The sequence below is a fragment of the Bidens hawaiensis genome, unplaced genomic scaffold (genome assembly GCF_021521415.1).
Source record: "Bidens hawaiensis isolate Kalapana, Puna unplaced genomic scaffold, B.hawaiensis_p1.1 tig00037179_1, whole genome shotgun sequence".
Lineage (NCBI taxonomy): Eukaryota > Viridiplantae > Streptophyta > Magnoliopsida > Asterales > Asteraceae > Bidens > Bidens hawaiensis.
In genome coordinates, this window is record NW_027505462.1 from 1 (window position 1) to 24,892 (window position 24,892).

Genomic DNA, 24,892 nt, shown 5'->3' on the forward strand with positions numbered 1-24,892 from the left:
GGGGGGGGGGATTTAAGGGGTGTTAAAAGCGCCCCACTACACCCGGTCCTAATAATCGATTTGCAATCAGGAACAGATATAGTCATATAAGTTTAAATCAAGAATAATTAAAAATAAAAAGCAGCACCTCTTTTTGTCTAGCTCCAGTATCCAGAATATCAAGAACATCAATATCTGTCTTCAGATCATACTTGGCCATAACTTGCGGCTCACGAAACTCCACCAACGGGATCAACGCTAACCTCGTACACGAAACCAAGCCAATTATTATACTCACCAAAAAAAAAAAAAAAAACAGAACAAGTTATAATAATAATAATAAGTAAGAGATCGAGGTTACGAGAGCCATCAGTCTCCCAAAGTTTGTTCTTAGACTCGTTGTCGGAAGAAGACTTGATATGGATGATGTAAAACGTGTCTCCTTTGTCAGCTAAGTTATCGATCGCCCATTGCAAGGCAACTTTGCTGCTGCTTGAGAAATCCATGGCTATACCCACCTTACGATCCTTCACCATCGAGATTCAAAACTTTTACAACAACAGATCTTTAAGGGTTTGATGAGAGTTTAGAAAAAGTGAAAAACCAGAGAGCACTTCCCAAATGGGATGTCTTACTTTTTTGGTTTTTTTATAATATATAAGATGAGAATAGAATAATTTGATATAGAGACACACACGCAATTAACTGGCACGCGTTAATTAAGAATTATTATTATTATTAGTTTTATAATTTTATCTTAGTAGTTGTTTACGTAATATATCCGAAAGTAAGAAATACGTGTACGCAAATAAAAACTAGGTATAAAAGGTAATAAAGTTTCAATTTTTGTACTCATTGGTGACTTAAATCTTGTTTGTCTTAATTAGGTGACTCGACTTTCATATAATATGTTAATTATAGGTTTTTGTAACCTCTTACAACGAAAGCAACTCCGATTAATTACAAATTTATCACCACATCAGTTCTAGTCGTTAAATTAGTTGCTATATTATAGACTAGATCACTTAAAAATTTTACTTTCACTCAAAAGACTATTTTACTTTCACTCAAAGTACTTTATTCAAATCGTTTGAAAACTTGCTTTGATTGCTATCCTTTGATGTGCATAGCATTCAAAGTCCTTTATTCAAATTGTTTGAAAACTTGCTTTCATTGTTATCCATTGATGTGCATAGCATATGCGTCTTTGATGGAGATTAATGCAAATGATAGAATTAAATGAAGTTTTCAATTAAACGACTTTTTGCGAAAATGAGTTTGATTAGCACAAAATTAAATGAAAAAAAATGTAATTTAATCTAGAAAATATATATACAAAGATGTTAATATATAACAAAGGAAAGAATTTTCAAGTAAAGGAGATTTTGATAATTTCTGCATTAAAAATATAGTTAAGATTGATATAATAGCAAATTTTAAATATATTAATATATTTAAAATTGATCAGTTTTATTAATCAATTTGATGGAAAATTAAATATGTTTGAAAAGAAATATATTAATCATTTTTATTTTTTTTGAAAATTAAAATTGATCAATGCAATATTTTTAGTGTTTTATAGGGGTGTTTATGCCACTCGTCGACTTAGACCATCATTGTGGTAAGAATGAAATGTGAGAAAAATAGAAAAGAAAAAAGCCTATCACTTAGACTATTCGCTATGGGGCGCTGATGGTGGGTTTTTTGGGGCGCGGTGGGCGACAAACACCACAGTGGGGGGCCGTTGAAGGCTGGGCAGCGAGGGTGGGATTGTTTGATACGGCCAGCGCGGTTGAAGCTCCACTCTCTCACACACACATACATATGCACACCACACATATATATATAGCGACGCCTTTGGGCATTGAACCATAGTGAGACGTCTTTGTTGGGGCTTTGATGCCGCGATGCTTACGTGGCGCTTACGTGTCACGGTGGAGGGGCTTTGAAGCCCCTTTCCATAGCGGATAGTCTTATGCAATAGGTGGACCACCCCTGCCTCGAGCGCCAGGGGAAGGGGGTTGTCATTTTAGACTCTAAAACATGTGATGTGATATGATAAAATGATGGTGTGACAGTTGAGGTGGAGCTAAAATGCTTGGTTATATATTAAAGTAATAATAAAAAATCAAACAACTCGTCACACATGTGGTGACAAGCCAAATCCACCGATTTATCACAAACACAAACTTCTAAAATAATGAACGGTTAAACTTGGCTAATAACAAATAAGTGAAGAAATGTTATACCAGATTGAATTCATACACCATGTTCCTGTTACAGAAGATTAAAACATCATGTACAACACATAAAACACAATTTACAAATGCTTAAAACTAAGTGCATATTTAATGCGTCATGTACAATACCTTGTACATGAATTAAAACACCATGTTTAAAACTTAAAATACCATGTTTAGAATCTTAAACACCGTGTGTAGGCCTGTAAACAAACCAAATGTTTGGTGAACTGTTCGTAAAACCATCCGACGGAAAGTTCATTTATGTTCATTTCTTTAATAAACAAACGAACATGAACAAAAAAAATTGTGTTTGTTTAATTAAGCGAACAAACACGAACACATGTTCCGTTCGTTCATTAAGTTCATGATCATATCGTTTACGTTCATTTATGTCTAATTATTTATGTTTGTTTATGTAGTGATAGAAAATAACTAAGTATTAACCGATGAGTCATTTACTTAAATGCTTATATTTGTTAATTTGTTTTCATTTAAGTGTTTTCATTTATGTTCGTTTATGTTTGTGTTCATTTACATAAGTTCATATATGCATAATATGCTCATTTATGTTCGTTTATCTTTGTTCAGTTATAAAATATTTGGAAAAGGAAAGGATATGGGGCGTCGTTAAAAGCTTTGTCATTAGGGAAATCTCTTTCTACCGGTAATTCAAAAAGTTTTTTTATACGACAAACAAATAAGTCCTAAAATATCGGAATAATCAGAATGGATTTTACTAAAAATCAAAAAAAGTCTCAGTAATTTCTTAATGTCAAAGTCAATCTAAAATGAACAATTATTTTAAACAAACGGACATAAACAAACACTAAATGTTCATTTTTAAATTAACGAACATGAACATAAATATTTGTTCGATCAACTGTCGTGCTCGTTTAAAGTTAAATGAGCGAACACGAACATGCCCTTGTTTGTGTTCGTTTAATTCGTTTACAAGCTTTCATTATTCACATTGATGAATGCATCGGCTTCAATCTCTAGGCTTTATCGATTTTATTTGTGTTCATGAACCGTTCATGAACACATTCATTTCCTTAATTAACGAGCACGTCCATAAAATATCGTTCGGTAATTATTCGTGAACACATTATTACCTTAACAAACATAGGAAATGCCGTGTTTATGTTTGTTCAGTTCGATTCATTTACAGCCATAACCGCCATAACCGTGTGTAAAAATGACGGTGAAAAAGTGAATTTCAACTCTCAAAGCTGGCTAGAATATATGGTAGAACATGGACGGACGGACAAAGGGCACGTGGAATAGAAGGAAGTTTTGAGTGAATTTTAAGTACTCTTTTACTTTTTTATAAGCCTAAAAATGAGAAACGTTTATTCCTTTTTTTAAGTAAAATCGTTACGTTTAATTTTCAAGTGTGACCAAAATATATTTTTGAGAACGTTTCGGTTTTGTTCAAACCTCGAGATATATGTTGCAATTTAATATAGTAAATGTTTTCCTTCAAATTTATCAGGATTTTTTTAATAATTAATTCTTTTTTTTTCACCTTTCAACTCATATTTTAAATAAGACTAGAATTCATAATCATTTGACTCAAGACTTATACCTTTACTACAAGACCAAGTTATTGAGAAAAAAATTATTTGAGAAAAAAGAAGACATGTTAAGCATAAGAGATTTTTTTTTGTTTTTACACTTACCATTAGGATAAGAATCAAGGATATAGCCATTTTGTGTCACGTACCAAACCGATGCCGACAAAATACCTTATGTTTTTGGTTTCGGTGTGTGTAGGTTATATATTTACTTATGCAGTTTTCTTGATTGCCTATACATCAGGAAAATTTGGTTAATTTTTTAATTGAATGTTTTGTATCCGCGACAATCTCAACCATCACAGATCTTTACGGAACCAACAAAAGTGTTACGCTATATGCAAGGTTTGGAGTATTTTTAATAGAAACATTTGATTGTAAAAAAAATGTTTAAATTGGCTATTTATTAAAAGATTTTGTAGTTATGTTTTGTCCGATTTAAATTGTAAAAGGTCTTATTAACTAAAAGTTTCAAAAACTGAAGTATGAACTATAACTTTGAGTATTAGTTAGATAAATACTTACTGAAAATCTTACTCTCTCGTCCCCCACCCCTCCCTTCCTTCTATCGAGCTACCATATTACTTGATTTTTAAAATAATAATAAAAAATAAGTGGGTCATGGTTCTCATCAAATCCGGATAACGCTTAAACAGATTATAAAATCTCATTCATTTGCGAAACTCTTTCATCATCAAACAATAACTTTCATGGGCCATGGGACTCACCAAACTCGGAAAGCCCTAAAACGGATAACATCTCTATTATTTGTGAAATCCTTTCATGATTATATCCTAATTTAATTTCTCTTCTCTACATACTCTCCATCGCCGGTCTATCCTCTCTATCACCGGTCACCTTCCGATTTCCACCCACCATCGTAAATATCCCATCTCATGCATCAACCATCATCGTCACTTACATCAACTACCCCTTCTTTGTTGGATTTATCCTAAATTGCCATTATAAACAGTTCATTAACATAAACGAAACGTATACACACATAATTTTACAAAGGTACGCAATAAATGAACATGCATGAACAAACGTAAACGAGTATAAATTAACACGCTTAAATGAACACAATCGAACAATATAAAACATTAAGTAGATGATTCATTCAATGTTTTACCCAAAAATGAGCATAAATAGGCTAAAATAGGTCTAAGTATGTTACAAACTTCCTTACAATAAACTAAACTAAAATCCAAAAATATATATTCACAGTATTAGAAATGACAAATGTAAAAAGCGCCCTAATAAGAGAGATAAGCGAGTGGTTTAATAAATTAATAAACTTTTATTGTGATTTTTCTTCTCCAATTCAAATGTATGACACCAGAATCATAATTAGGTAGTGTGAAACGTGGTTTTTGTTTTTGAATGACATTTATAACACTTGACACAAGTGTGCACACATTATTTGTTTTAAAAATTTTGAATGATATTTTATAATTGTATTTTGAATTTTAAAGATATAGCGTGCAAAGATGTCTACACTATCAAAGAAGCGGAAACTGGAAGGATCTACATCTTCTCAAAACAAGTACAACCCAAATGGTTTGTATTTATTTTTTAAACTGTACAACCCAATACAAAAAGATATCTCTATTATAATTTATTTTGTAATGAATAATGCTATTATGTATATATTTAATAGAATAGTATGTTTTCACATGTAGTTAAATCTCAATGGTTACCATTGTCTTATATTTCAAAGAATACACACTCCATGACTTATCAAGCTACACCAATTATGTCTTCTAATGGATATTCATGTATCTACATCCCATATCCTGTTGTTGGTAACACTGTCCCAAGTATGTATTTATTTATTCCATACATTGGAAATATCATTTAAGTTTGTTGCTTTAACATTCACATTTTTAATACAGGTTATTCTAATATAGTCGGTGATACTTATCAATATAATATTCATGGTCTTTCTCCTATTCCAAAATCAAATACACATTCAAGTTATTCTTTATTCGCCCCTTGTGTCCGTGGTATGTTCATTTCACATTGTTACAGTTGAATTTCTAATATGTAAACTGTAACAATTAATAAATCTTCAACACTTTGCAAAATATTCCTGCATCAAGCCAAACGTTCACAATATGATAAAGAGAACGTTTGGGAAGTCTTCTTCTGTTAGATGGTCGTAACCTTAGTTTGTTCAACTCTATATCTACGACGCTGAAAACGAGATTTTAAATCATCAACGTGTTTTTAGGTATTTTAAAAAAATTGATAACTTTTCTTATTATTCAATTCATTTAAGTTTTTTAATGTATGTATTGTTATTTTGTTATAGTGAGTCTAAAGCAGCGGCCGTTGCTCAAAAAAAAGGATATAATTAATTATCTGAAGATGGTGTTAGATTCACAGAATCGTTTGGTTCAAACTTATTGGATGATATGAGATTGTTTTCAACAAAATCTACAAATGGATTTAAGTTTCGTATTATTGGAACAAGACAATATGATGCCGGGACTTATAACTTATCATCTGCTTTCGAAGTCGTTGCGTTAATCGTTGGTGATATTGGTGATATTAATAACATAGATAGATATAATTGTTGCAAAAAATCCGGTTCATTAAAGTATTTACTTTTGATGTTACAGAAAAATTTAAATTCTTTTGTAATATTTTTCTATATCTTGAATGTTGAATTTTATATTTGAATTAAAATAACTATGTAATGTGTTATAGTTCAAGTATAATATTCTTTTTTAAAATAAATATGGCATTTTCATTTTTTTTTCCACCTGTGTCTAACACGGGTCATTATCATAGTATGAACTATTAAAAGGTGCACAAAACAAAAGATAATTTATATGATAAAACATTATGATATCACCATACTATATTTGAATGAAGGGGCTTGAGAATGGATTAGATTTAGAATTCTTAAGATATTATAAAAAACAACTATATCTTAAAACATATTTAGGACAGTGGAAGATGATTATCGCATATGATATTGGATAGGGATTGTATATGATCGAGAAAGTGAAAATGTGGATGGTCGCCCGTACCTGGAAGTCGGAATGCCGCTATATAAATAGGGTTTTAAACATTATATTTAAAGTTTAAACTCAACCCGATTATTTAACCGGAACCGAACCGGGAACCATTTTCACCCAAATTTTAAAACTAGGACGAGATCTAAAATATAATAATACGGTTCAGATCTTGCAGCTCGGTTTCGGTTCCCGATTCTGACGGTTTGGAACCATGAGTTACTCTCCCCTAGGTGTGATACTATGATTTAAGCATTTATTACAAATTTAGATTTTCAAACAAGAAATTTGACAAACTTGTAACACACGAACATATAATAGTCATCTATGTGATGAATTAGAAAACACAATAGATCATTGATTCGAGCAAAATGATTGAAGAGGTATGTACCCGCCTCAACACCGAGCAAGGCGGGTCAACCCACAAGATAAAGACATTATGAAGGCACAAAGCCAAAACCTATGCGCATGGCGCATACAAAACATGCTTAGGCATCATATGCCCAGGCACACATATGCTCGCGCATCACATATGCGCGCGGCGCATCAGCGCGTGGCGCATATCACATGCTCGTGCATATCACATCTGCGCATGAAATATCTGCGCGTGAGAATAAAGAGAAGACCTCGCGCATCCTCAGGATTGGCGCATATCACACATGCACATAATCGACCTCGTCCTTATCCAAATCAGGATTAGGGCAACCTTGATTGTGCACGTCAGACAACCTTCCAAAAGGCATCTTTTTAAGGAGTAAGAATATGCTGATGTTGACAGCTGCCAAATGAAAGGTCGACAACTCAGCATGACACATGTGCTACCACGTGATTACAACCAACGAGAAAGCGCCAGGTGTCCCAGAGGACACGTGGCGCAGTGCGATTGGAGGAGGCCAACGAGGTTGAGCCCAATCAGTGGAAACCCTAGCACTATAAATACAGCATCAACTCCACTTTGATGGACACATTCATACTCAATCATTGACAGTTACAGGCAGTGATATCACATTCAATCATATTGAATTACATTCACTCACAGTCAGTTACATACAAACACACAGTCACACAATCATACAGTATTCAGCTATTAAGCAATACTCTTGAGATTCCCTTACTCTGACATTATTATCTTCTCCACCATATACTTATTCTCACGCCGGAGGGTTACCCCAAAGAGGACCCCTCTGTCCCTTTCTGAGGGGTAAGTTAACGGCGTTGTTCATTTTGGAGGTGGAAGAACACAGATCCAGAAGAACCATCGGTGAAATAGTACAATCGAAACCCGAGGAAAGTAGATCTGCTACCAGCGAGTAGATCCACGTTTCTTCATTGGCGCCATCCACTGTTACAAACGGCAATCAGATCTCATCAGATCTACATAAAAAAAATCAATCACCATGGTTTCTGGCGTTCGTAACGCTGATCAAGCTCTGGAGGATATTGAACGTGAGGGTGTCAATGAGGGACAGCAGTTTCTGAGGGTGCCGCGTGATTCTACGCGCGCCACCAGTAACCGTCCCTTCATCACAACCCCTCACGGCCAGACTGAAACTCCTCCAGACGATCTCACGTTACAAAATCTTGCCGGCGCGAAACTGAAAGGACCAATGGGTCCAGAAGAAGAAACAAATGATCCGAATGAATGGCTCATAAACGAGCAGCGGCGTCTAATGGAAAAGTACAATGAAATGGTCAAACAGAAAAAGCTAGCCGACCAAACACAAAGGCAAGCGTTTGATAAGCAGACTACAAAAAGGCCGCGCGCGCCGGAAGACGGACATTCTGTTCACAACTGCACACACTGAGTTCAGTGATGAAGAAGTGCATAGCATGAGGAAGACGCGAGATACTCATGCAGGAGGCTCACAACTCCGCGCGCCTGTGAACATGGCGCATGGAGCCAGAGCAGATCTGGATCTGCACATGCCGTACAGCCCGCCAGTGAGGGGGCAAGTGGACGTAACCACGCCGTACAGGCCGGCCATCTTAGTGAAGCACTCAAAATTTACTGAGCGCATCGCTAAGGCCCCCCATCCAGCACAAGACCAAGATGCCAAGTGGTCTGGGCAAATATGATGGCACAACAGATCCAGATGACTTTTTGCAAGGTTTCTATAACACGGGAAACCTGGAGAGCTGGACGATGCCAACATGGTGTCACATGTTTGCCCGCTGCCTTACGGGCGCGGCGCGTGTCTGGTTCGAGAGCTTGCCAACTGGGCAAATTGATGGGTTCGAGGAACTATTGGAAAAGTTCCAAGCCCACTTCGTACAGCAGCGCAGACACACGCGCGATCCTGATGACATCATGCACTGCGTGCGCAGGAATGATGAAACGATTGAGGACTACATCACTCGTTTCAATCAGGAGTCTCTGGCAATCGGGGGTATAACCGAGCAACTCCTGCGCGTGGCTTTTATACAAGGCGCGCGCAGTGATCAACTCCGCCGAGCTCTCGTAAGCAGAGATGGTATGCCCACCACTTGGGCAAAAACTGATGGAAGCATCGCGAGTCTTCGCGAGAAATGAAAAACAGATTGCCCAAGATAGGGCAAGAGAAAGAGCGCATCAGGCTGAATCACCGCGCAGCAAAGAGAAGAGGGCCAAACAGAACTCTGTATGGTCCAGGTTACAACCAACAAGTTTTTCTTCCGCAGAAAAGCAAACGCAACCAAGCTCACCCCAGCCCCAAAAAGATGTTCGTAATCGCGGGGAGGGTGACAAGAGGGAGGGCGGCAGAGATCTTAGCAGACCTCTGCCAAGAATATGGACTCCCCTCACTAAAACACCTTCACAGGTGTTAAGTACTGAGAATGTCCAATTCAAGCCCCCCAAGCAACTACACTACAAGGGACCGCAAAACAGTGGCAAATATTGTGAATTTCACAGGTCCCCGGGCCACAACACCGACGCATGCCATCATTTAAAGGATGCGATCGAGAAGGATGTAAAATCAGGCAGGCTGGCTCACTTGGTGAAAAACCAAAGAATAGAATATGAGCAACCGGAAGGAGCCTCTGCCAGCAAGAAATACAAAAGAATCTGTGTGGCTGAGGGGGGACGACAAGGGCAGACGTCAAAAAAGAGAAGCGCGCAAATCAGCGGAGATTGGCGCGAGCAGCAAGTTATCTTCCCAAGAATCAGGGGAGGCCCTTCAATCAGCAGCCCTCTCGTCATCACCACACACATTGCTCATTACGAAGTGTCAAAGGTCCTGGTGGACACTGGAAGCGAATCTGACATTATGTATGAGCAATGTTTCAGAAAGTTAGACCCGGCAGACCAAGCGCGGCTCGAGATGGTGAACGCACCAATCTGTGGTGTTTCAAATGAAATCATCCATCCCCTAGGTCAAATTCAGTTTGAACTAACTATGGGGGATGATGAGCACAAGCGAGCCGAAGTTGTCAACTTCTTGGTCTTGCCCACCACGTCATGCCACAATATGATCCTGGGTAGGGGAACGATTGCCCAATTTAATGCTATACCGTCGCCAGCGCACGGCGCATTGGGGTTCCCTACACCAACAGGCGTAACATTTGTTTACCACGATCGTTTGTGCGCAGTGACAAGTACGCCGCGGGAAGGGAGAATGAAACTTCCAATGGCGGACAATGCGCCAGAGAAGTGGATTTTAAACCCAAAATTCCCAGAGCAAACGGTCACAATTGGCGCTACCATTTCAGACGAAACGAGATTGAGAATGAAAAGGTTGCTCACAAAATACACGTCGGTCTTCGCGTGGCAACACTCCGATATGACTGGGGTCCCGCGAGACTTGGCGCAACATTCTCTTAACACGTTCAAGTCGATGGAGCCAATTGCTCAGAAAAAGAGAATCATGGGGGATGAAAAGGCGAAGGCCATGAATGAGCAAGTTGAGGACCTGTTGCGCGCAAACATCATCCGCCCGATCCGATACCAGACGTGGGTAGCCAATCCTGTGATGGTAAAGAAAAGCAACGGGTCATGGAGGATGTGTATTGAATTCAAGGACCTCAACAAAGCATGTCCGAAAGACTGTTACCCCCTCCCAAACATCGACGCAAAGGTGGACTCCGTGGCGCCATTCAAGCTCAAATTTTTCCTGGATGCCTACAAAGGCTATCACCAGATTCAAATGGCACCACAAGACGAAGACAAGACTGCCTTCAGAACCGACAAGGGTGTTTTTTGTTACACAAAAATGCCCTTTGGTTTAAAGAATGCGGGCGCCACTTATCAGAGACTTATGGATTCGGTTTTCAGTGAACAAATCGGAAGAAATCTAGAAGTCTACGTTGATGATTTGGTGATCAAGAGCAAGGAGGAGAGACAAATGCTCAAAGACATCGAGGAAACTCTTCAGCGCTTAACGGAAGTCAACATGAAGCTCAACCCGAGCAAATGTACTTTCGGCGCGGAAGAGGGGAAATTACTTGGTGTAATGGTCACTAAGGATGGTTTCAAGGTGAATCCTGAAAAGGTGGAAGCCATCCTTGACATGCCTTCACCATCCACCATTAAAGAGGTTCAGAAGCTGAATGGTAGATTGGTGTCAATCAACAGGTTCCTAGCGAACCATGCCAGCAAATCTACTCCATTCGTTAACACTTTGAGGAACTGCTTGAAGAAGAGCCAATTCAAGTGGACGCCTGAGGCTGAGCAAGCTTTCAGTGAGATAAAAGAATGTCTCATAAAGCTGCCCGCGCTCACAGCTCCACTTCCTGGCGAAACCCTTACATTGTACTTGTCAGCTGGAGACCGCGCCATCGGCGCAGTATTATTGGTGGATCGCAAGGGGATCCAAACGCCAATATACTATGTGAGTCGGGTGCTGACAGACCTTGAGACGCGCTATTCCATCATGGAAAAGTTAGTTTTGTCACTAACACACGCGTCGCGCAAGCTTCATAGATACTTCAATGGTCATCCTATTGAAGTTCTGACAGGTTACAACATCCAGCAAGTCTTGCGACGCCCCGCGCTCTCCGGAAGGCTGACAAAGTGGGCGCTGGAATTAGGTGAACACACGATCACCTATAAGCCCCGTCCAGCAATAAAGGGTCAAGTTTTAGCGGATTTCATCACGGAAATCCCAGAGGGAAAGATTGAAGAAGCTCAGCGCGAGGTAGACCCTCCGCGAGCAAATGATGAAGAAGATGTTTGGAGGCTATTCACTGATGGAGCCTCCAACAGCGAAGGGTCCGGCGCAGGCCTCAAACTGGTGGACCCTGATAATCATGAATATACTTATGCTATTAGGTTGGACTTCAAGAGTACCAACAATGAGGCTGAGTATGAAGCCCTGCTGGCTGGTCTGCGCATTGCGCGCAAGTTTGGAGTTAAAAGGCTAGAGGCCCATGTTGATTCTTACTTGGTAGCTGCACAGGTCAATGGCCTTTATGATGCCAAGGAGAACACCATGCCTCTATATCTAGAGCAGGCAAAAAAGCTCGTTGAGCAGTTTGACTTCTTCAAAATCATACACATCTCGCGCAGCGAAAACAAGTCCGCTGACGCGTTGAGTAAGATGGCATCAACTAATTTTGATCACTTTGGCAAAGATGTCAGGGTGGAAGTGATGAGCAACCCGTCAGTGCAAACGCAATCTGTCCTTGTAATTCATACAACCCCTTCATCCTGGATAACCCCAATAATGGAATTCCTGAAGGAGGGGAAGTTACCGGACGATCGCGCACAGGCGAGAAAGATAAGACACAAGGCGCAGAACTATGAACTACTTGATGGTACATTATATCGACGCTCTTATCTTGGACCGCTCATGAAATGCCTGGATGCTGAAGAAGCAAGCTATGTGATTAGGGAGATTCACGAAGGAATCTGCGGAATACACGCTGGCCCGCGCATGGTGGTTGCCAAGGCAATGAGCTCAGGCTACTATTGGCCAGGCATGTACTTGGATGCGCTAAAAGAAATACAAAAATGCAAGGCATGTCAGAGCTACGCGCCAAACACCATGCGGCCAAAGAACAACTTGATTCCAGTGACCTCCGCATGGCCTTTCCACAAATGGGCCATTGATATTGTGGGGCCCCTGCCGCAAGCGCAATGGCGAGTGAAATTTTTGGTAGTGGCGGTAGACTATTTCACAAAATGGGTTGAGGCCAAGCCACTAGCAAAAATCACATCTGAGGCGGTGAAGCAATTTATCTGGAGCCACATCATTTGCCGTTTTGGCCTTCCTATGGAAATTGTGAGCGACAATGGCAAACAATTCACTGACAGGAAGATATCCAGCTGGCTCAAAGAATTGCACATCAACCAAATCTTCATTTCGGTCTACCACCCTCAGGGAAATGGCCAAGTGGAGCGCGCGAATCAAAGTTTGTTAAATGGGCTGAAGAAAAGGTTGGAGGGAGAATCCCATTCTTGGGTCGAAGAGTTACCTAATGTCCTGTGGGCGCACAGGACATTAAGCAAAACTAGCAATGGCGAATCCCCGTTCAGCCTAACCTATGGGACAGAGGCTATGATCCCAGCAGAAATTGGATGCCCATCCCATAGGGCACTCATGATGAGCAAGACTGATAACGAGCGCGAAAGAAGATTGGACCTCAACTTGCTTGAAGGGCGCAGAGAAGCGGCTATCATCAATGAAGCCAAATACAAGAAAAAGCTGGAAAAATATTATAATCAGCGCGTTAAAGAATGCCACTTCAAGAAAAATGATTTTGTCCTTCGAAACAATGAAGCTAGCCGCGCAATACCCTCAGGAAAAATGTCCCCCAATTGGGAAGGACCTTATCAAATCTCAGAAGAATTGGGGAAAGGCGCGTACACTTTAAAAGATTTGAATGGAAAAAAGATACCGCGCGCGTGGAACGCAGCACAGCTTAGAAAATGCTTCATGTAAAAATTCAAATATGTAATCAAGGCTTTTAAGCCATCATGAATGATGATTCGCGCTATCTTTCAATATTTGTTCTATTACCTTTGCATACATGTTTCACACTTCCTTTATTAATTTGGAGCAATATGACAACACTATATTGACTTCAAAACAAAATAAAACGAAGTAAAACATACATGCGCGAGCCTTAGCTCAAACGCGTTAACGAGTCTTAACTCTAAAAACGTCAGGGCCTTAGCCCAAAACAAAGAGCCTTAGCTCAAAACACTCACAAACATCCATCTTACATCCCGCGCAGCCTGATCATAAAAATCCCTAAACACAACTAAGGCAAAGTACATGCCAAATCATAGTTGTTAAGGTCTCAGGTCGAGGTCGCGCGCGGAATCATAGTGGATATCTGAGTAACACATGCTGACATGTAATGGCTAAAACTCATAATTCCATATAAAAAACGCGCGACAACGACGCGCAAAAAAGGAATAGTGAAAAGTCATCGCGCGTGTCAGCATAAACAAGATACTGCGAAACCACTTACAAAATAGGATTATGGTTAAGTAAATAATTTCCTTACAACCTTGTTCTTATTTTAACGTGCAAGCATATCTTATATCTATACAAGCAAACATGAAGAGATGAATGGAAATGCGCAAGATGTGAAAAAGGGAAAACAAATTTCATTCCATAGCATTGAAATTTACAAGGGTGATGAGTTACAAATTACAAGTATAACAAAAAACAAAAAAAAAATTAGAAAGATAAAGGGCTTCTCAAGTCTCCACGTCGACGTCAGCCACTTCATCACCCTCATCATCTCCCGCAGCATCTGACGCGGCCCGCTCCTCATCTCCAAACTGACCATAGTCAAGTTCTTCCTCCTCAATGGAGTCTTCTATCACGACGGTGTCAGGAGCAGATTCTTTCGCCGCGCCAGAGCCGCTGGCAGGGGCAACATCCCCCGCGCCACCAACATCGCCACCAGCCCCCTCGCATTCATCGAGCAACTTCTTTAGCGCGCCGAGGTCGGGCTGGTCAGCAAGCGCAGCTATCTGCAAATCATTAGAAAAGTATTGAGTACAAAACACTTGGAAAATTAATCAAGAAAAACTCATTAAGGTCAAGGTACCTGCACAAGGATGGGGATGGGAGTATTCATATACTTCTCCCCCACCGCGGCCATGTCCGCGCAGGCCGCGTCGCTCTTGTAAGGGTACTCGGATGGGTTCTTCTTCAACATCCCATATTCATACCCATCCGTAAACCCTTCAGCTCGACCCACCAAGCGCGCGGCAGCATTGCAGTCCATCACAAGGGCCTGAAACTCGCCAGAATATTTCATCGCCAAAGCGCAACGAGTCATGCCCTGTGACACCAGCCATTGGCGATCCTGCGCGAGGCCAGCAACAGACGTCTCGAGGGCAGGAACCTGGGAGTTTAATAACTCAACAGTTTCCTTGGTCTTTTTTAGCTCCTCCTTATCAGACGCTGCTGCCGCCAAAATTTTTTCTTTCTCCGCCTGCGCAGCAACAAGTGCTTCCTGGCTAGACGCTGCCGTCGCCAGGGCCTCATCTCTATCGGCCTGCGCGGCCGCCAAATACTTCTTCAGGCGCGCAACCTCGCTCTCCAATGATGATTTCTCAGTGATATTCTGGACGATAGCTTGGTCACGCGCCTCCGCCTCCAGTTCCAAGTCACGCACTCTCCGCGCGTACTTGGCAACTTCGGCCTCCGCCACCTGCTGCTTCTCCCGCGCAGCTTGGAGCTCATGCCCGTGCTTAATAAAGGCGGTGTTGGCACTTGCTCGGTTTTCACTGAGCTCCGCCTGGAGTTTCTCAGCTCGTGCGCGAGCATCAGAAAGGTTCCAGGCAGCCACCTTAGCCTCTTGCTGGGCTTCCACAAGAGCATCGCGTACTTTAATATAATCACGATGAAGCTCTTGGGAGGCAGCAAAGAAAGCCGACCCAGCGAAAATGTGATCGTTGAGCAAGTCAGCGCGGGTGCGCTCCTCCTGATACCTCCTTTCAGTAGGAGGCACGGCATGAGCCCAGAAGTCCTCGCATACACCCATGGATTGGAAGGAACTGTCTTCGTTAATATTCCATCTCGGGCGGTAAACGCGGTCACCTTCCTGCAAAACACAAGAAATGTTCTAAGTCATAAAAACATACTTATATGAAAGTACGCGCAGCGGAGCAACAAATTAAAACATACCTGCGGGGATGAAGCAGAAAAGTCAGCGCCAGCCCCACCAGAAGTATGCGCTGCGAAGTCTTGTGGCATCGCAGGGCTGGCACGGACTCCGAAGGAGTCTTCAGCTTGAGCTCCCTCATCCTCCTCATCTTCTTCAATCGGCCTCTTCTCCTGCGACCTGGAGGGCTCCAAACCAGCCTCGCGGAGAGGGCTGCGCGTAGTAGGAGGCGAGGGAGGTCTCGACGCCGCCAGTTCGGCGCGCAATACGGCTTCCTGCTCCTTTGTAATCCCAATAAGGGGAGACTCAGCACTAGCAGGAGCAGGAGAAGGAGCAGAACCAGCGGCGCCGGCAACGGCGCCAGGAGTGTCACCAGCAGCTTGTACGCCAGCTACAACTCCTATGAACAAATCAACAACATAAAATGGTTTATGATTTGATCAAAACAAAAATACAGAAGACAATGGCGCAAAACATACCTTCGCGCAATTCTGTTCGCGCGGCGAACATCGCCATAAAGTTCATTTTACCCTTTTCTGAGGGTAGAACAGGGGACTTCGAAGCAGCCACCGGCGCAGCCTCAGCACCTTGTTGCGCCTGCGGCTGATCTGCTACCGTCGCCGGTCCTGCAAACATTCAAATGCGAGAAGATTTAATCAGAATCGCCCTCATTGAACCATTATGGGTAACCAAAGTATACCTTTCGCAGGCGCGACACTGCTTCTCTATTCAGCCGCGCGAAGGGAGGAGGTCACGCCACCATACCTCAAGTGGACAGGAGGTCTGCCCACTTTCACAGGCAGGGAAGCTAAAGAAACCTTGGTGGTAAACACCTGGGTTTCCTCAGGTCCCTTCGTTTGAGCATGGGGATGAGCGACAGGGGTGTCGTCTTTTTTCTGTCTCTTACTGCCCCCTGCGCCGGATTTCCCCTTAGCTTTGCGCTTTAGTAGGGGCGCCTCCTCTTCCTCCTCCTCCTCCTCTTCCGCGAGCTCCAGCTCGTAGTTCTCCAGCGCATCTACAATACATGCAACACAAGTGTTAGCAAAATTTGGTATTCTAAAGGAATAAGCATAAGTGCGAAGGCTTACCAGGCGCGTCGCTATCAAAGTCAAATTCCAGATCCACAGGGATGAACATGTCATCGAAGCGATCTGGGAAGCCCACCTCCCCAGCGCCCAGCGGGACGGAGCCACCCTCCACTTGATCGTCGTATGCGGCGTGGACAAACTCCTTGGTTACTGCGCAAAAACAAGACAAATAATATCAGCAAAGGCAAATTTTATTAGCGCGGAAATAAAGCAATGCGACAACTTACGCAAGCCGTCCACTTGGATGACAGGCTCCGCCGCGCTTTCGGCCCACAGCTTACTCATGCCGACCCCCACCAGCGCCTCCTCGCGAATTTTCTTGGCGGGGGATGGTTCGGCGGTCAGTTTCTTAACCCAGGCGCCGGTTGGGTTCTTAATAACATCCGCATCTTTTTGGGACTGGGGTGAGCTTGGTTGCGTTTGCTTTTCTGCGGAAGAAAAACTTGTTGGTTGTAACCTGGACCATACAGAGTTCTGTTTGGCCCTCTTCTCTTTGCTGCGCGGTGATTCAGCCTGATGCGCTCTTTCTCTTGCCCTATCTTGGGCAATCTGTTTTTCATTTCTCGCGAAGACTCGCGATGCTTCCATCAGTTTTGCCCAAGTGGTGGGCATACCATCTCTGCTTACGAGAGCTCGGCGGAGTTGATCACTGCGCGCGCCTTGTATAAAAGCCACGCGCAAGAGTTGCTCGGTTATACCCCCGATTGCCAGAGACTCCTGATTGAAACGAGTGATGTAGTCCTCAATCGTTTCATCATTCCTGCGCACGCAGTGCATGATGTCATCAGGATCGCGCGTGTGTCTGCGCTGCTGTACGAAGTGGGCTTGGAACTTTTCCAATAGTTCCTCGAACCCATCAATTTGCCCAGTTGGCAAGCTCTCGAACCAGACACGCGCCGCGCCCGTAAGGCAGCGGGCAAACATGTGACACCATGTTGGCATCGTCCAGCTCTCCAGGTTTCCCGTGTTATAGAAACCTTGCAAAAAGTCATCTGGATCTGTTGTGCCATCATATTTGCCCAGACCACTTGGCATCTTGGTCTTGTGCTGGATGGGGGCCTTAGCGATGCGCTCAGTAAATTTTGAGTGCTTCACTAAGATGGCCGGCCTGTACGGCGTGGTTACGTCCACTTGCCCCCTCACTGGCGGGCTGTACGGCATGTGCAGATCCAGATCTGCTCTGGCTCCATGCGCCATGTTCACAGGCGCGCGGAGTTGTGAGCCTCCTGCATGAGTATCTCGCGTCTTCCTCATGCTATGCACTTCTTCATCACTGAACTCAGTGTGTGCAGTGTGAACAGAATGTCCGTCTTCCGGCGCGCGCGGCCTTTTTGTAGTCTGCTTATCAAACGCTTGCCTTTGTGTTTGGTCGGCTAGCTTTTTCTGTTTGACCATTTCATTGTACTTTTCCATTAGACGCCGCTGCTCGTTTATGAGCCATTCATTCGGATCATTTGTTTCTTCTTCTGGACCCATTGGTCCTTTCAGTTTCGCGCCGGCAAGATTTTGTAACGTGAGATCGTCTGGAGGAGTTTCAGTCTGGCCGTGAGGGGTTGTGATGAAGGGACGGTTACTGGTGGCGCGCGTAGAATCACGCGGCACCCTCAGAAACTGCTGTCCCTCATTGACACCCTCACGTTCAATATCCTCCAGAGCTTGATCAGCGTTACGAACGCCAGAAACCATGGTGATTGATTTTTTTTTATGTAGATCTGATGAGATCTGATTGCCGTTTGTAACAGTGGATGGCGCCAATGAAGAAACGTGGATCTACTCGCTGGTAGCAGATCTACTTTCCTCGGGTTTCGATTGTACTATTTCACCGATGGTTCTTCTGGATCTGTGTTCTTCTACCTACAAAAGGAACAACGCCGTTAACTTACCCCTCAGAAAGGGACAGAGGGGTCCTCTTTGGGGTAACCCTCCGGCGTGAGAATAAGTATATGGTGGAGAAGATAATAATGTCAGAGTAAGGGAATCTCAAGAGTATTGCTTAATAGCTGAATACTGTATGATTGTGTGACTGTGTGTTTGTATGTAACTGACTGTGAGTGAATGTAATTCAATATGATTGAATGTGATATCACTGCCTGTAACTGTCAATGATTGAGTATGAATGTGTCCATCAAAGTGGAGTTGATGCTGTATTTATAGTGCTAGGGTTTCCACTGATTGGGCTCAACCTCGTTGGCCTCCTCCAATCGCACTGCGCCACGTGTCCTCTGGGACACCTGGCGCTTTCTCGTTGGTTGTAATCACGTGGTAGCACATGTGTCATGCTGAGTTGTCGACCTTTCATTTGGCAGCTGTCAACATCAGCATATTCTTACTCCTTAAAAAGATGCCTTTTGGAAGGTTGTCTGACGTGCACAATCAAGGTTGCCCTAATCCTGATTTGGATAAGGACGAGGTCGATTATGTGCATGTGTGATATGCGCCAATCCTGAGGATGCGCGAGGTCTTCTCTTTATTCTCACGCGCAGATATTTCATGCGCAGATGTGATATGCACGAGCATGTGATATGCGCCGCGCGCTGATGCGCCGCGCGCATATGTGATGCGCGAGCATATGTGTGCCTGGGCATATGATGCCTGAGCATGTTTTGTATGCGCCATGCGCATAGGTTTTGGCTTTGTGCCTTCATAATGTCTTTATCTTGTGGGTTGACCCGCCTTGCTCGGTGTTGAGGCGGGTACATACCTCTTCAATCATTTTGCTCGAATCAATGATCTATTGTGTTTTCTAATTCATCACATAGATGACTATTATATGTTCGTGTGTTACAAGTTTGTCAAATTTCTTGTTTGAAAATCTAAATTTGTAATAAATGCTTAAATCATAGTATCACACCTAGGGGAGAGTAACTCATGGTTCCAAACCGTCAGAATCGGGAACCGAAACCGAGCTGCAAGATCTGAACCGTATTATTATATTTTAGATCTCGTCCTAGTTTTAAAATTTGGGTGAAAATGGTTCCCGGTTCGGTTCCGGTTAAATAATCGGGTTGAGTTTAAACTTTAAATATAATGTTTAAAACCCTATTTATATAGCGGCATTCCGACTTCCAGGTACGGGCGACCATCCACATTTTCACTTTCTCGATCATATACAATCCCTATCCAATATCATATGCGATAATCATCTTCCACTGTCCTAAATATGTTTTAAGATATAGTTGTTTTTTATAATATCTTAAGAATTCTAAATCTAATCCATTCTCAAGCCCCTTCATTCAAATATAGTATGGTGATATCATAATGTTTTATCATATGAATTATCTTTTGTTTTGTGCACCTTTTAATAGTTCATACTATGATAATGACCCGTGTTAGACACAGGTGGAAAAAAAAATGAAAATGCCATATTTATTTTAAAAAAGAATATTATACTTGAACTATAACACATTACATAGTTATTTTAATTCAAATATAAAATTCAACATTCAAGATATAGAAAAATATTACAAAAGAATTTAAATTTTTCTGTAACATCAAAAGTAAATACTTTAATGAACCGGATTTTTTGCAACAATTATATCTATCTATGTTATTAATATCACCAATATCACCAACGATTAACGCAACGACTTCGAAAGCAGATGATAAGTTATAAGTCCCGGCATCATATTGTCTTGTTCCAATAATACGAAACTTAAATCCATTTGTAGATTTTGTTGAAAACAATCTCATATCATCCAATAAGTTTGAACCAAACGATTCTGTGAATCTAACACCATCTTCAGATAATTAATTATATCCTTTTTTTGAGCAACGGCCGCTGCTTTAGACTCACTATAACAAAATAACAATACATACATTAAAAAACTTAAATGAATTGAATAATAAGAAAAGTTATCAATTTTTTTAAAATACCTAAAAACACGTTGATGATTTAAAATCTCGTTTTCAGCGTCGTAGATATAGAGTTGAACAAACTAAGGTTACGACCATCTAACAGAAGAAGACTTCCCAAACGTTCTCTTTATCATATTGTGAACGTTTGGCTTGATGCAGGAATATTTTGCAAAGTGTTGAAGATTTATTAATTGTTACAGTTTACATATTAGAAATTCAACTGTAACAATGTGAAATGAACATACCACGGACACAAGGGGCGAATAAAGAATAACTTGAATGTGTATTTGATTTTGGAATAGGAGAAAGACCATGAATATTATATTGATAAGTATCACCGACTATATTAGAATAACCTGTATTAAAAATGTGAATGTTAAAGCAACAAACTTAAATGATATTTCCAATGTATGGAATAAATAAATACATACTTGGGACAGTGTTACCAACAACAGGATATGGGATGTAGATACATGAATATCCATTAGAAGACATAATTGGTGTAGCTTGATAAGTCATGGAGTGTGTATTCTTTGAAATATAAGACAATGGTAACCATTGAGATTTAACTACATGTGAAAACATACTATTCTATTAAATATATACATAATAGCATTATTCATTACAAAATAAATTATAATAGAGATATCTTTTTGTATTGGGTTGTACAGTTTAAAAAATAAATACAAACCATTTGGGTTGTACTTGTTTTGAGAAGATGTAGATCCTTCCAGTTTCCGCTTCTTTGATAGTGTAGACATCTTTGCACGCTATATCTTTAAAATTCAAAATACAATTATAAAATATCATTCAAAATTTTTAAAACAAATAATGTGTGCACACTTGTGTCAAGAGTTATAAATGTCATTCAAAAACAAAAACCACGTTTCACACTACCTAATTATGATTCTGGTGTCATACATTTGAATTGGAGAAGAAAAATCACAATAAAAGTTTATTAATTTATTAAACCACTGGCTTATCTCTCTTATTAGGGCGCTTTTTACATTTGTCATTTCTAATACTGTGAATATATATTTTTGGATTTTAGTTTAGTTTATTGTAAGGAAGTTTGTAACATACTTAGACCTATTTTAGTCTATTTATGCTCATTTTTGGGTAAAACATTGAATGAATCATCTACTTAATGTTTTATATTGTTCGATTGTGTTCATTTAAGCGTGTTAATTTATACTCGTTTACGTTTGTTCATGCATGTTCATTTATTGCGTACCTTTGTAAAATTATGTGTGTATACGTTTCGTTTATGTTAATGAACTGTTTATAATGGCAATTTAGGATAAATCCAACAAAGAAGGGGTAGTTGATGTAAGTGACGATGGTGGTTGATGCATGAGATGGGATATTTACGATGGTGGGTGGAAATCGGAAGGTGACCGGTGATAGAGAGGATAGACCGGCGATGGAGAGTATGTAGAGAAGAGAAATTAAATTAGGATATAATCATGAAAGGATTTCACAAATAATAGAGATGTTATAATCCGTTTTAGGGCTTTCCGAGTTTGGTGAGTCCCATGGCCCATGAAAGTTATTGTTTGATGATGAAAGAGTTTCGCAAATGAATGAGATTTTATAATCTGTTTAAGCGTTATCCGGATTTGATGAGAACCATGACCCACTTATTTTTTATTATTATTTTAAAAATCAAGTAATATGGTAGCTCGATAGAAGGAAGGGAGGGGTGGGGGACGAGAGAGTAAGATTTTCAGTAAGTATTTATCTAACTAATACTCAAAGTTATAGTTCATACTTCAGTTTTTGAAACTTTTAGTTAATAAGACCTTTTACAATTTAAATCGGACAAAACATAACTACAAAATCTTTTAATAAATAGCCAATTTAAACATTTTTTTTACAATCAAATGTTTCTATTAAAAATACTCCAAACCTTGCATATAGCGTAACACTTTTGTTGGTTCCGTAAAGATCTGTGATGGTTGAGATTGTCGCGGATACAAAACATTCAATTAAAAAATTAACCAAATTTTCCTGATGTATAGGCAATCAAGAAAACTGCATAAGTAAATATATAACCTACACACACCGAAACCAAAAACATAAGGTATTTTGTCGGCATCGGTTTGGTACGTGACACAAAATGGCTATATCCTTGATTCTTATCCTAATGGTAAGTGTAAAAACAAAAAAAAATCTCTTATGCTTAACATGTCTTCTTTTTTCTCAAATAATTTTTTTCTCAATAACTTGGTCTTGTAGTAAAGGTATAAGTCTTGAGTCAAATGATTATGAATTCTAGTCTTATTTAAAATATGAGTTGAAAGGTGAAAAAAAAGAATTAATTATTAAAAAAATCCTGATAAATTTGAAGGAAAACATTTACTATATTAAATTGCAACATATATCTCGAGGTTTGAACAAAACCGAAACGTTCTCAAAAATATATTTTGGTCACACTTGAAAATTAAACGTAACGATTTTACTTAAAAAAAGGAATAAACGTTTCTCATTTTTAGGCTTATAAAAAAGTAAAAGAGTACTTAAAATTCACTCAAAACTTCCTTCTATTCCACGTGCCCTTTGTCCGTCCGTCCATGTTCTACCATATATTCTAGCCAGATTTGAGAGTTGAAATTCTCTTTTTCACCGTCATTTTTACACACGGTTATGGCGGTTATGGCTGTAAATGAATCGAACTGAACAAACATAAACACGGCATTTCCTATGTTTGTTAAGGTAATAATGTGTTCACGAATAATTACCGAACGATATTTTATGGACGTGCTCGTTAATTAAGGAAATGAATGTGTTCATGAACGGTTCATGAACACAAATAAAATCGATAAAGCCTAGAGATTGAAGCCGATGCATTCATCAATGTGAATAATGAAAGCTTGTAAACGAATTAAACGAACACAAACAAGGGCATGTTCGTGTTCGCTCATTTAACTTTAAACGAGCACGACAGTTGATCGAACAAATATTTATGTTCATGTTCGTTAATTTAAAAATGAACATTTAGTGTTTGTTTATGTCCGTTTGTTTAAAATAATTGTTCATTTTAGATTGACTTTGATATTAAGAAATTACTGAGACTTTTTTTGATTTTTAGTAAAATCCATTCTGATTATTCCGATATTTTAGGACTTATTTGTTTTTCGTATAAAAAAACTTTTTGAATTACCGGTAGAAAGAGATTTCCCTAATGACAAAGCTTTTAACGACGCCCCATATCCTTTCCTTTTCCAAATATTTTATAACTGAACAAAGATAAACGAACATAAATGAGCATATTATGCATATATGAACTTATGTAAATGAACACAAACATAAACGAACATAAATGAAAACACTTAAATGAAAACAAATTAACAAATATAAGCATTTAAGTAAATGACTCATCCGGTTAATACTTAGTTATTTTCTATCACTACATAAACAAACATAAATAATTAGACATAAATGAACGTAAACGAATGATCATGAACTTAAATGAACGAACGGAACATGTGTTCGTGTTTGTTCGCTTAATTAAACAAACACAATTTTTTTTGTTCATGTTCGTTTGTTTATTAAAGAAATGAACATAAATGAACTTTCCGTCGGATGGTTTACGAACAGTTCACCAAACATTTGGTTTGTTTACAGGCCTACACACGGTGTTTAAGATTCTAAACATGGTATTTTAAGTTTTAAACATGGTGTTTTAATTCATGTACAAGGTATTGTACATGACGCATTAAATATGCACTTAGTTTTAAGCATTTGTAAATTGTGTTTTATGTGTTGTACATGATGTTTTAATCTTCTGTAACAGGAACATGGGTGTATGAATTCAATCTGGTATAACATTTCTTCACTTATTTGTTATTAGCCAAGTATAACCGGTTCATTATTTTAGAAGTTTGTGTTTGTGATAAATCGGTGGATTTGGCTTGTCACCACATGTGTGACGAGTTGTTTGATTTTTTATTATTACTTTAATAATATAACCAAGCATTTTAGCTCCACCTCAACATGTCACACCATCATTTTATCATATCACATCACATGTTTTAGAGTCTAAAATGACAACCCCCTTCCCCTGGCGCTCGAGGCAGGGGTGGTCC

The 24,892-nt window shown here is 40.1% G+C and overlaps 1 protein-coding gene across 1 annotated transcript; it reads right to left on the reverse strand.

The window, feature by feature from the left end:
- Positions 1 to 97: 97 nt before the first annotated feature.
- LOC143613345 (universal stress protein PHOS32-like) lies at positions 98 to 597 on the reverse strand. The gene is made up of 2 exons (XM_077087073.1): positions 341 to 597; positions 98 to 237 (listed from the first exon to the last, which is right to left on the reverse strand). The coding sequence occupies exons 1-2, from the start codon at positions 513 to 515 to the stop codon at positions 98 to 100; spliced, it is 315 nt and encodes a 104-aa protein (XP_076943188.1). The 5' UTR covers positions 516 to 597.
- Positions 598 to 24,892: the final 24,295 nt, after the last annotated feature.